General features: G+C 41.8%; 1 protein-coding gene across 3 annotated transcripts in view; it reads right to left on the reverse strand.

Moving 5' to 3' along the window:
- Positions 1-8,276: 8,276 nt before the first annotated feature.
- elmo1 (engulfment and cell motility 1 (ced-12 homolog, C. elegans)) overlaps positions 8,277-14,186 on the reverse strand; it is a 95,194-nt gene continuing 89,284 nt past the window's right edge. For all 3 annotated transcript variants that reach the window (XM_076105440.1, XM_076105438.1, XM_076105437.1), the window contains 4 exons: positions 13,951-14,058; positions 12,962-13,044; positions 10,507-10,584; positions 8,277-9,723 (listed from right to left, as the gene is read on the reverse strand). In XM_076105440.1, the coding sequence (XP_075961555.1) occupies positions 9,523-9,723; positions 10,507-10,584; positions 12,962-13,044; positions 13,951-14,058 (470 nt within the window). In that variant the 3' untranslated portion in view covers positions 8,277-9,522. The remainder of the gene's footprint in view (positions 9,724-10,506; positions 10,585-12,961; positions 13,045-13,950; positions 14,059-14,186) is intronic.

Genomic DNA, 14,186 nt, shown 5'->3' on the forward strand with positions numbered 1-14,186 from the left:
GGATAGTACATTGAAAATATTCGTTGGATAGTATTTTGAACAGTAATAAAAGTGTCATAACATAGTAAAAGTCATGCTATAATATAATGAATAAAGTATGTCAAATAAAGTAATACAAAAAAATCACAGTATAGTAGATTAAAAATTACTATATTACAGGGAATTAAATTAATTCTTTATGGAGTGGACATTGAGATGATCACCGACCACCCTGCCGGATCAAACTCTACTGAAAGCAAAGTCGTGACGGGACAGAGCCAATATGAAAGTTAAACTAACCCAGCAAGTAGCTTAGGTTATTCTACTACCAAATCTACTCCTGGCTAATGTCCGGTCGCAGGAAAACTCAGGCTAACAGAGCAATAGGGGTCGGTGACTGTGGTGCCTACATCTTTACCAAGAACTGGCATCCCGGATCAAGCTGCACTTGAAGAGGGGACCGCAAGAGAACGCAGGACAACTGTGGGACAAGAGGCAAACTTATTGCTTAGTCAAAGTTGATGTACAGTAATTCCGTGACATCAAATTTCTAGTGTCCAGATGTCAACGATATTGCTCAAAGAACGTTGTTTTTTGCAGCCCTCCTGATGCAAAAAATAAACAGGAAAGCAATACGTAATTTCATTTGTGTTTGGTTGGCATGTTTTTCGTATGTAGCAAAAGGGGTACAGCTGCTTTTCATTGTGAAATCTGTGTTGAATTGTGACAATAAATTGTGTTAAAAAAAAGTAATAAAATATTAATGTTTTGAACATTTATGAAAAAGTCATAGCATAATATCTTGAAAAAAGTCATAAGAAAGTCATAGTACAGGATATCGAAAGAAGTCACAAAAATTCATAGGATAGCATGTCGACAAAAGTCATAAAAGAGTCATAGTATAGCATGTCGAAAAAAGTCAAAAACAGTCATAGTATAGCATGTTGAAAAAAGTCATGAAGAAGTGATAGTATATTATGTTGAAAAAGTCAAAAACGGTCATAGTATAGCATGTCATAAAAAAGTCATAGTATGTCATAATGTTACCGTATACAGTCGTTCATAAAAATGTAATAATAGAAGTCATAGTTCACAATGCCCTCACCCCTAAATTCCACTACGCGCTCCAGCATAATTAAATTGACAAACTTTTTTGACAAATATATAAATTGAATACTTCGGAAAATGGCGTTGATGACTTTGTAAAAGCTATTTATGGGCTTTAACTGTCACGACACTGATTTCTTGTCCCCTCAGTCACCCCAGAACTTGATGAGTTGAGCCTTACCTCAACAGTCAGTTGAGTGCTCTAATGGTCCTAGATTGACACACCTAATCATAAATAGCTTTGTGAATGTAAACCATGATAATTATACTTTTCACTTTTGTGATTTTTTGTGAATATAAGAGCTAGGCTAACCCATATTATAAAGAATGGGAAAAAGATTGCGTGTGATGAGCAGTTTACTTAGTGAGGGGGAGTGAGGGGGGGGGGGGGGGGGGGCGGAGGTGGGGGGGGGGGGGGCGATAGAGACAAGAAACAACTTTAAACAGATTACATCAAGAGCTGCCTCAGTTCTTTTTTTCTATTCCCTGGTTTACCTTTAGAGTAGAAACTTTCTGCATGCTCTGTGTCTCAGTAACTCTTGATTGAAGGGTCCCAGGGCATCCTAAACAGCTGAGAGTCTTACCTGAGATTGCAACAGTAGACTTCAGTCTGTTCCTTTGGCGTTGCAGCGAGCCATCTTGACAATATTTTCCTGTTGAGGCACTATGCCTGCTGTCATCCTACACACACTGGCAGGTTCTGCAGTGGTAAATATAGATGCCCAGGACTGCATTTGGCTCGCCTTAGTCTTGTGTCAATCCCACACACAATGCAGCATGAGAAAAAATGGCCCAATGGGAGATTTTTCTCTCTCTTTCTTTATCGATCTCTCCTCCGCTTTTTTTCTCACACACCTGTGAGGAGACAAAAGGCAGAAATTAAGAACCGTCACTCCGGGAAACTATTTTAAAAGACACAAACATTGAGAAAAAGAAACGAAAGTGACATCTCTGACTTTGATGAGAAGCTTCTCTGTCACAAGGGGACTGTCTGGTGGGCTTGCAGACGGAGAGAAAAGAGCTTGAGTTTTTACCATTGTCACAGCCCGGCTCAGTGACTGAGACAAACCAGAAAGACCAACAAGCTGGCTGCTAAGAAAAGCAGGTTTATTGTCTTAAACATAATTTAACAATATAAAAGTTGGTGTCAGTTATCAGTCCTGAGGTGCATGTATGGGTGTGTGTGTAGCAGTCAATAACAGACAGATCAACCAAAAGAATGCTGTTAATGCTGGTGGGTGACAGGATCTCCTCTCCCAGAGAGCCAAGCTGCCAACTGAGGAGGATCTTTAAGGCAGAGCCACGCCGGCTCAGGTGTGGCTCATTCAGCTGACGACCCTCCAATCAGCACCTGCAACACATCAGCAACCACACAGGGACACTCGGTATATGGGAGGAGGAGGGTCGTCACACCATGTAACAATCATTGATTGTGTAATGCCTTATTGATTACTGTAGGGGAAACTCTTTGTTCGCTATCCCCATGGACAGTAGGGTCAGCTAGGGCGCAGTACCAGAGTGTTTCTGACTTGGTCCTAAACCCATCAGGTCACTTGGTCGGAGGACAGTCCCTCTACCCATCAGGCATTTGTTTCATTTGGTGCAGCCTTGGGTGGGGCTGGCAGCGGGGAAATCTAAAAGATGTATTGGTGCATCAGACAGACATCCCCTGTTCTTCAGTGCATCACCATCCATCTTTCCTTTCCCCCCCACATGTCTTCTTTATCAAAGCCCGAACATATGGTGACTTTTAAAGCCTCGGGAGCAATTATAGGAGCAAACCTCACGGCTCACGTTCAGCTCATTTGTTGTCTCCTCTTTATCACCTTCCCCTCCTCAGTGGAGCTCTTGCTCTTCAAACCCGGAGTGATTCATGGGCTACGGTTTACAACAAAGTACCCGTCCATTTTACAACATCAAGAGGTGTCAACCTTCACCAGAATTAGATCCTGAGCGACGCAGAAGAGAACAAAAGACTTGAGTATGAAATGTTCACTTGCTGCGACTGTTTTTCACCAAAAATAGAACAAAAGATTTTGATGTGCATTTGTGTGGTTGTGTGGGAAGAGATGAAGGTGGTTTAGTGAAAAAAAAGAGGACGTTAAAAAAGACGATGCAGTGGGTTTGGACTTAAATATATAAGTAAAAACAATGAGAGAGAGACAGATGACAGGTGACTTTGGAACAGTTTTAGCTCCATTAGGTTCTTGTTTCTTCTTGACAGGTGTTCCCTGCAGGAATATGACAAAAAGTGCAAAGAAAGTAAAACATTTTAGAAACACAGACAGCATTGTTCTCAAGCTCACGTAATTAGAAGACAAACAAGTTCTGGATGATGCATTTTCCCAGTTCACATAGTTTATGATATGTACTCTTTTGACATCTTATTCAAACTTAAACAACAAAATAATTATTTAACACACATTATTTAACAAATAAGTGCCGAGTTTGGTTTCCAAGGTCAAGAATGAATTCATAACTGCAGCTTTTAAGCCAGAAGAGAACGGCTAAAAGTGCTCCGCGGTGACACGCACCTTGGAAACAGCAGCAGCTTTATTGGATCTCAATAAAGCTGCTGCTGTTTCCAAGGTCAAGAAGAAGAAGAGAAAAGCTTTTTGCACGTTTGGCGATTGGTGATACAAATCAACTTGATTTCCTCTAATCCACAACAGTTTTTCACTCATGCAGAGTGAATGCATCTGGGCAGACTACTCCTCTTGCTGCCCATTAGAAACTCTTGTAAACGCTGACTGACGGCAGCAGTATCTTCAATCAATCGCCGCGCAACCACCAGCGAAGATAAGACTGTCAGATTCATTACTAAGATAGATGAGATTCAGCAACTGTTGGGGTGGACATGGAAATCAATTTCAGAGTTGTATCCGTTTATCTAAATCACAGTTTCCCACTCTGCTGGGATGATCTTTGTCTGGGTTAATGCAATCATGTTGCCCTGCTAATCCTGGCCCAGGGCGCCAGGTGCTGCAGCTGGAGGAGCAGGCACAGCCACTGCTCATCTGCCTCTTCAGGAAATGTACCACTGTTTAAACTACTGACATGCAGCTTCTTTTGGTTGTAACTCATTTAGTTTACTCACCTAATTACAGTGTACTGACACACCCTGGAGTACTGCGTCACTGCAGCAACGGGAGAAGTTTAACCGGACGCGTAGAATATTCACTTGCGTTTATTATTTCTACACCGCAGGAAAAGTACTTGGGTACTAACTTTACATTTGTATGGTGGATACAAGGAAGATGAAGCCAAACAGCAGGTATTATTAATTACAAGTGTAAAACAACACAAACACTCAGCTTACCTGCTTCATCAGGGATACATGGGTGTAGTCTGATCAAATTTGATAGACGGTGGCCTGGGACCATGGCAAACAATCCCTAATCTGTTGTCAGATTTTGAGTTAACATTTTGCTAAAATCTGATTGGGTGCATAGACATCTGTGACATCACCTTTGTCTAACTAAGCCCCAACCACCTCAAACCAGCAAAAAGAGACAAAACAAAACAGACAGAAATCATGTCACGTAAAATAACCAAATCTGCTCCAACTTTGGAACATTTTATGTTCATGTACGACCACATTGCTCTGAGTGACACATCGACTGAGGTTTTCAGGGCCTTTACAGAGTCACTTCTCTATTTTATTTGGATTAAAAAAAGACACAAACATGAATGCATCTGTGGTCTAGATCTGAGTTATTAATCCATAGCTCTCTGCTCTGCAGGTGTCCATCACATTGATGTCAGAAATGCTGCACCCAGCGTCGTTCTTTCTTCTCCCAACTGACTGAAGAGTGTTGCTCTCGGGCCAGGTGAATAATAATGTTCTACAAGGGGTATGGATCTGTCCCTCCAGTAATCAATAACATCAGCGGAGCAGAGCTTTTCTCTGCGGCCCCTGATGGGTCCTCATTGGACAAATGTCTCCAGTAATGAGAGAGAGAGAGAGAACAAGCTGAGAAAGTAAGTCAATACAAATGATGAGGAGAACCTAGAATAGCCCTCATATATTTTTCTGTCTGCCCCTTTAGCTGCTACTTGGGGCACCATTAGATCTGTTATTTACTCCAGTAAGACGACATTTGGTCAATAACGCCCTTAGGAAACGACTAAACTATGGCGGCCGATAATAAAAGACGAGAAGTAGCAAGTCTAGTTTCTTTGTTTGTATTTGTTGCACCCTTAAGCCCTCCCTACTTTGAAGCTGCAGCATAAAATCTTTATGTTCACAAGCTTTCTGACTTGAATTCTGATGCTGCTACTATGATGTAGATACAGAGGCAGGAAAAAAAACAGCCAGCACAAGATCTATTCCAACTGTGAGGAAGGTTGTGGGATTAGTTCACTCATGTAACAAAAGAAACCATTGGAAATTTGGTTTAATTTGCTAAGATTGAGATTATCAACTGTCACCCCAATATGGAGGATCCATAAATTGTATATAATGCTCACACTCAAATAACGGAACGCGCCGGATAATCCACAGCTCTCACTGCCAATAGTTGTAATTGGAACTATTGTCTTTGTATTTTCTGTTTGGCTGAATTTGACCCCGCTAACACTGTCAAGTGGACGATGATGAGGGAAGAAGGCGGACGTGTCTGGATGCTCTGCCAACTTGTCTGAGAGCCTGCTGTGGAGGAATGCATGTCCATATAATCAGTTCAAGCCATAATCTGATTTGATTAGCGTGTCCTGTTGGACGAGGAAAGGAGCGGCACCCTGCTGGCTGCAGCCTTTAGGCTACTGTCACACTCTGCGTGAAGTCTCCGAGAACTTGTAATGAGGCCAAGTCCTTTTCTCTGCTGTCGTTCACGGGCGAGTCTGGATTGAGACACGCACGCACGCACGCACACACACACACACACACACACACACGCACACGCACACATGCACACACCTGGCAACCAGTAGGGCATCAAGATATGGTAAATATATTAAAACAGCTTCGTTGCCTCCAGCAGCACATTTACATACTGGTTAACACAAACTCAGTGTAACAAATATAGTATATAAATATCTGTTCAGCTGACACTCTCAAAGGTTTTTAGGAAACATTATGGTTATTTTTTTAGCCTGAATTTTCTTTTGTTCGGCAAGTATCCAGTTACGTGATGTGTCTTTCAGTCACATTTCCTGTCTTTGGCATTATCCTGTCATGATATTTGAGACTTTTCCTCTTTTCACATATATTTGCAGTTCAGAATAGGTATTCTGAATTATATGTGGCTTGTATTACTCCTGTACATTCTAAGTAAACACTGTTTTCGTTATTTGATACGTTGGGGGTCGATGTACTTATATTTAGAAAAACAAATATTGAAAGATTGTCTGTTGTTCTGGATTTCTCTGACTCAGAATTCCTTTTCCCTCTTTCTTTGTCGCTCTCCGTTGTTTTTCCTACTCTGTCCTGCTAATGAGTGGCTAATAGTTTCATCAGCTCCAATGCGTAATCCACGTAACAGACTGGCTCTGCTCGGTCCGCAACATACCACAGCTTCCCCTACAAGGAATGGAGCCATTTAAGAGTGACTGTTGACATGTCTGCATGCTGTGAGTGAATTAAAGACTGCGTGGTAGGCAAGAGAGAGTGTTTTCTACTTTGCCCAAGAGAGTGTGAGACAGATGCTGTTAGAAACCGACTTACATTTCTAATGAGCACAGGGGCATCAGTATCCATTGGTGAGTGAACAATGTTCCCCTGAAGACGGAGCTCAGTGGAGGTGCTTGGGAAGATAGAGCCGTCAAGCAGGAAATGGTGTCACACGCTAAGGAGTAAGGGACTGCTACGACCTGTGTGCAGGGAAATAAATATCGTTTGACACAGCCAGGCATGTAATGGAAAAACCAAGGCACCAAAACCCAAGGACGCACACACACGCACACACACACACACACGCAAACTGAGCTAAAATAAAGGCAGCTTCTCGCTCATTCTGGGTCATCAAATCAATAGTGTTTGACAGATTTATTTACACATAGAAAAATATTTAAAGGACTGCTTTTGCAGTGATTGATCCGAGCATAGTTTGAGTTTGCCATTCAAATACTGCTTAATTTACTGTAGTATTGAGAAGTAAAGCACATTCTATGAACCAGTCCTAATATCACCTCTTCAAATAGCATTTTCAGCCCACTTTAATTAACATGGACAAAATGTAACTCAAGCTAAAAGGAGAGATCTATACAGAGTCAATTTAGTTTGTGCTTAAAGCTTGAATACATGAAAAATTCAACAAGTGTTTCAGAAATGACACAACAGAGCCGACCTCGGCGTTTTCATAAAATGCTATTAAAATAAATCTGCGTGTGGTGAGGCCAGTGCCACGTTTCATGTTGCTCTGGTTGCAGATCGGAGGACACCTGCAGACTGTGCAAGCTGGACAGAAGGATATGAACCTGGGGTCTATGGAGGCGGAGGTGATGTGAGGGCAGAGAAATTGTGCCACTGTGCATGACACCCCCCCCCCCCCCAACTATGAAGTGTGTGTGTGAGATGAGGAGCATATTCACAAAACAGAAAATAAATTCAGCATGCATGAGTGTCTTTGTTCCTTGTTACTTCGGGCTGATAGTTATCGGTGTACCACAAGGGTTTATGTTTTTTTGTGCAAGTATAATTTTTCATCCAATGTAGTACATCTTTGTATACTTAGTTTACTGTAGTTAGCAGTGAACTAAATAATTGGAATGCAGTCTACAATGTGTCGTTTTGTATTATTTGAGTTTAGCAGATGCTTTTAAACATCTAGCTTCGGTTTTAGATTCGTTCTGATTTACAATAATACCTGAACATGTGCTGCTTGAACCAGGCCCAACAGCTAAACAAGGACAATCCAGATGTGGATTGGCACTAAAGGTCTTTATTAACTTGTTTACATGGGGGAAGGTTGGATACATTTAGTTATTATGTTTTAATTGCATGCTTTTCTGTAAAAACAGAATTGCCTCTGGGATGATAAAGGTCCTAATCTATACACCATCTGTTAAAGGTACAGTCTGTCCACACAAGTCTACTCGTGGAACTAAATAGTTACACGAATCAAGCAATGTTGAGAGGTGTTGCTGTTCGTGATCAAGCACTAACCTTTCCCCTGCATGCTCAAAACACCGTATGATCCTTTAAGTGGATGCAGTTCATGAATGAAGACGGGAACAGAAGGAAAAAGTAGTTACAGTTCTTACATCTTTAATGTAAACAGCAGTTTTTAAGGGGCTTTGAAAAATCCGAAAGAAAAGCATCCGAAGGTATTAAATAGGAAGGGGGCAATATATAAACCATACTCGAAATAACCATGATCTGTTTTTAAATTAAAAAAGTACATACACTTTTAATTTTGTGGCCATATAGTCTCTGAACAAACAAAAAAAAGACAACTTCCCTTGACCAAAACATCCTCTTTGTAATACAAACTACAAGGCAGATTCACAATTTTAAAATCCCTAAATTATGAACATCTTACAAATGATAAACAAAAAAGCTCAAATATTGCTTAGGAATGTTGTGTACAGCAGTCATTACAACGAGAGACTCAAATGAGGGAAAGACGCGTGTGTTTGTATGTGTTTTTCACAATGGTGGTGCTCTCACGGGTGTTTTTGGCAAAGCCACTCTGTAGTTGTGTACAATATGCAATAAGCAGCGGTGGGATAGTAACTAACATTTGAGAAAGGGTTTTTACTAAAGTACAGTGCCTTTATTTTGAGGATTGACTTACTCTTACAGTCTTCAGCATATGTGTAGCAGGACAGAGCGGATATTAGAGACTATTTTCATGAAGTATTCCTCTTAAAATGTACTTCAACCTTCCTTTCAGCCTCTTGGAAAACATTTAGCTGCCACAAATACTGTAAGTGAGAATGTGACAGGAAATACTGCTGGAAAGGTGATAACAAAACACACTCCCCACTCCTCTCTGATCCTGAACTAAACAACCATCCCTCCAAAGAAGCCCTGAGGAAATAATAATAATAAGGTAAACGTAAAAAAGGACGACAAGGAAGATCAATTTCTAAACATTTGTCTACCACAATCTTCAAGCATAAGGACTGCAGGTGCCTTCGGTCGAGAAGAAGAAGTGAATGTCTCAAAACATCAGACGCAGGAGGAGAGCGAGGAGAAAGACGGAGGACGACCAACGACAGGCAAAACAAATACTTCCCGGTTTGTCTTCTCCATGGCAACCTGATGACTCGGCATCAAACCCGAGTCCCCTCAAGTGCAGCGAGCCTATTAATACGCACCGTTTTCTCTCGTATAGAGGTCTAGCAAGAAGAAAATTGTTCAATAAATCCTTTTTTTCGTTCAGTCACAGTTCATCTTTTTACATTATATGGTTTTATTTGTGTTGTTCCAGTTTATAAGAAAAGGGAATTGGTCCAGGGAGTACAGTAGGAGCTGGGAAGGTTTGTGTTTGTCTAGTTACAGTCGTAAACAAAGTCATAGTTGCTAGGTTCTTTGGGAATCGGGGGCGGGGCCTCGGGAATCTGGATGTTCTCTAGATCCAAGAGCCGGAGCTTCATCTCCATGGAGAGCAGGGTGTCCATGTCAGATTTGGTGTAATCGCTGGTCATCTCCTTACCCAGGAGGGCGTTCAGACCGTCTGTCCACACGCAGTACTGCAGAGACACAGACAGAGGTGGATCCAAAGTGAAATGAAATCAAAATGGTACTATTAGAAAGACTTCGTAGTCATAACTAACAAACTAAATACTTCCAAATCCACAGATAAAGCATGCTGTGTCTCTAGAGGAGCTGCTGGACACTGTGCAGACTCCACCAGAGACACGCCGGCATACAAGAAGCAAACCACCAAGAGAGGAAGGTTTGTGTATACCGTGACTCAGGAGACACAGAGCAGGGACACATTCTTCTCTCTTGTCCTAAATACAAACTTCTATGTTTAAAAAATATATTTGTAAAAAGTTTCTGGCGTCAATTAACTTGAGAAGTTAGTTATATGAAAATACAAGATTATGGTCAATATATGATTATAGTTTTGTTCAAGCTAAGTATCAAGTCAATTGAGATAATAATAGTCATGTTGTAAATCCAAGCGACATGCAAATAGGTTTGGGTGACATGATGACATACACACACATATGTGTCTACTATCATTAGCTAAGCCTTGAATACCTCTTAGTGTTTTAGGCAATTATAGACAATGCAGCAAACATAATTGCACATTTTTCATGTCTCTGAATGCTTAAAACTGTATCAAGTGTTTGTCTTTACATTGCTGAGACAAATGTACATACATGGTCCGCTGTGTAAGTGTAAAATAAACCTCTTAAATACGGTAACGTGATAATATCCAGTACTTATCTGACTTATACACTTGCTTATGCACTAGTATACAAAGAAATAAATACAAAATCTGGGTGTTGTCACTGTTGGCTTACCTCATGCTTGTCAGGAGCAATAAAGTTTAAATACTCGTCGGACTCATAGAGGACGGAGAAGGCCAGCTCTAACACCTCCTGGAGAGAGGACGGAGTGAGAGGCAGAGAGGGAGGAGTGAGGAAGAGAAAATGGTGCAGACAGAGACAGAGGGGAGGAGGTGGGATGGAGAGACGAGAGAGAGAGAAAAATAAAGAACAGGTGAGATTTACACCACAATGCCAGCATACCAATGCAATCTCCCCGTCCTCAACACGTCTTATCACCATCTGTTACATCAGCAGCATATCAACTCTTCAGGTATTAGCGAGGTAGAGCTTGGAGAGAGAAATACATGGGATGCCCTCAGATACAAGATATTGAAAAATGCCTGGGGAGGTTGGGAATATGATGTGATGTGATATGCTTTCTGGTGTATTCCCTCTGTGGTCCACTGTAGGAAATGGATCAGGCACACCGAGAGCCAAATTTGTGTACATGAAAGCAATTCATTAACTGCTTGCTTGCAATCTGTGTGAAATTAGCATCTGATTTACTAAGGCAGCAGGTAATTACACAGTCAGAGACTGGGACTGCAGTCTAACTGCCCTTTGTGAGCGAGACCTTAAAATATGTAGTTCAGTGGTGGAATTTGTCTCGGATCAGCAGCCTCAGAAAAGTAAAGATTTATTGACGATGACGTAGAAAAGAGTCTACAGCGATGCTACCAGCTCTGTGAGGCTGCATAGAGGCACAGTGGTACTGTGAGTTAAACGCTAACCTCAGCACGCTAACGTGATCACAGTGACGATGCATTCTGATGATGTTAAGCAGGTATAATGTTTACCATGATCGCCGTTGTAGCATAGCATGTTGGCATGCTAACATTTGCTAATTAGCACTTAACACAAAGTACAGCTGATGGAAATGTCATCAGTTTTGCAGTATTGTAAAAAGAAAAATATCGGTCAAATGAACATCTCGACTTGACGGAGCAGTCAGGAGATCACCAAAATGATTCCAGTTCATCCCGAGGGGACCATGAACGCCCGTACAAACGTTCTTGACAATCCATGTATGTAGATGACAGTGAAACAGCTGAAGCCTCCAGAGAGTCGCGGGACAACTGCAACCAAATACACTTTTGTAAATGAAATAAGTGTAATTCCCCACAGACTGGTACACTAACAGCGTTGTTAGCAGTTCCAGTTTATGGCCACAAAGCTCTTTATTTGGTGCAACATTGTGCTCATTTATTAATGCTCTTTTTTAGCTGTGTTTTTGTTGTGCAGCCCCCCCTTTCTTGTAGTAGTTTCTCTGCCATTATCGAGTTTTCCATAAAATACGGCTTAATTAAATCTTCTATTCCCCACCTCAGCCATTGGTGCTTAAAAGCTGCACAATTCTGAACCTGCTTTTTAGAGGATTTTTCACGCAAGTCGGACCCATTGCAAATTTTAAGTAAATACAGCAGAACATGCGATAATCCACACTTATCACAGATCCTCCAGTCATTTGGGTGATCCTCCCTTTAAATGCATGTACAGTACATACTGTAAAGCCGGAAGATGTGCATCAGCAGTGAGATGCGAAATACCGCACAGACGACAAGCAAATTGCACTTTCAGGTCGGTGCACCCGTTTGCTACATAACACGCATGTCTTGAGGCACATTAGGCGTCTGAAACAAAGTAAATATGGCTCCGAGTACATACGCATGGGGGTACATGTGTAACATATAATTACAAAAACACTGCTGGCCACCTCACCCTCCCACCTCTGTCTCAGTGTCCCACAAAAGATCCACATTCAAGCTCTGCCTTGAAGCCCCATAGAGGTGACTTTGGCTGGCCTTGTAACAGTGAGTAATGAAATGTGCTTGTGTTCTCATTCACAAGGCCGGGACAGGCCTGCTAGACGGCCCGCAGACCCCCCTCAGGTCATTCCCCTAGACAAGGTGCGCTTATCGACAGGGTAATGAAGGAGACAAAGCAGGGAGGAGGCGTGCTGCTTTGTCTTCAAGGCTATTTACCCAAGATCCAATATATCAGAGTCCCGCGGGTGGGGGGGGGGGGGCCGAAGGTTTGCAGAGGGAAAGTGCAGAAGACGAAAGGCTGATGTGTACACAGCCGCAGACAAGATGGCCATTTCATCCTGCTTAAGGCACTGCAGAGGGCCGGCCCGATGTGTTACTTTCAAATTAAACGGCAAAGAAAAGAAGGTGGCACGTTTTTGGCGGCTCTTTTGTAATTTGCGTCTTCGGCTTAATGACTATTCTGTAATTTGTTTCTTCACAACGCCACTAGTGGATCCGTCTTTCTGTGCTGAGCAGTGAGACACAAGTTATTGTGTTATTTCCCAAAGCAAAATGATGTAACTGACATGTTATACAACTCTCACGCACACAGAAACACATAATCTCGCCTAGATACACACCCACACACACACACGTGCACACAAATACACACACAAACACACCTTGTTTTGCTTCAGGGCTCCCTTCTCCTTCATGTGAGGACAGTCTTTGCCGGTGATAACAGCTTTGATATCAGCCACAGGCACTGCAGAGAGGACAGAAGTGAGTTAACAACAACAACAACAACAACAACAACAACAACAACATTGTTACAACTGTGTCGCCCCAGATGGACGGCTGGTTTATTGAAGTGATTAAAAGTGATAATTCTCCTCAGATCTGTCATTGCAGGTAAAACTGATGTTAACATTGACTTGTTAAAGCTACAATTGGTAACGATAATAGAAATAACTTTTTATCACATTTGTTCAAACTGTCACTATATTCTGACAGCAATACACGAGACAGATAACATGTGAAACTAGAATTAGTTCCGCCATCGTTGAAGTTTCAGTTCACATCCATGTCTGTTAGAAATGTCATCACTTCATCATTTTATCCTCTTTAGACATTCATGTGAAATTGTCATAATTGGCACAAGAATTCTTGAGTTATGGCCAAAAACATGTTTTTTGAGGTCACAGTGACCTTTGACCAGGTGGACGTTTGAACCACATTTTAAAAACAATCCTTCAAGTTGAGATATCACGTTCACAAGAATGAACCGCTCGGCCTGCCATCTGTCCCGAAACATAATGCCCCCGGCCACAGCTGTCGCTGGCGCAGAGGCATAAACATCAGGTTCCTCTGCCTTCTTTTAGGGCTCCTTATGCCATTTACAATACAGCACACAAAGAAAAACAACTGTTTGCTTAACTGTTGTCAACATGGCGGATGGGTCACAGTTACTGACTGTAGCTTTAAAGCCAGCAGTCAGTGTCAATGACACGTGGCCACACTGTATTTTGGGGCTATGTATAATATCAGCGAGGATAGAGACTGCTGACTTGTAGAAAATATATATTTGAATGAATATTGTGAGCTGCAATAAAAATACATACCGTGTGACAATAGTGGGTAAAGACTATCAATAATTTCAATTGACACTCACGTTTGTCCTGTAAAGAGTCGTGGGGCACTTCGCCCTGAGGGCTCTCTTCCAAATCTCCGTAGTGCAGGACTTTATGGTTCGGAGAAAGACGGCAATACCAAAACTTATCTGGGGAAAAAACACACGTAGAAAGGAAGACAGAGGGGGAGGAAAGGGGGAGAAAAAAAGAGAGAGGAGGAGAGTTGTGAAATCAGTCAGCGGCTGGCATAAGACATCATATGGGATCGGATGAGTCA

This window comes from Anarhichas minor, unplaced genomic scaffold, assembly GCF_050575085.1.
Source record: "Anarhichas minor isolate MPS153535 unplaced genomic scaffold, ASM5057508v1 ptg000033l, whole genome shotgun sequence".
NCBI classification, from domain to species: domain Eukaryota; kingdom Metazoa; phylum Chordata; class Actinopteri; order Perciformes; family Anarhichadidae; genus Anarhichas; species Anarhichas minor.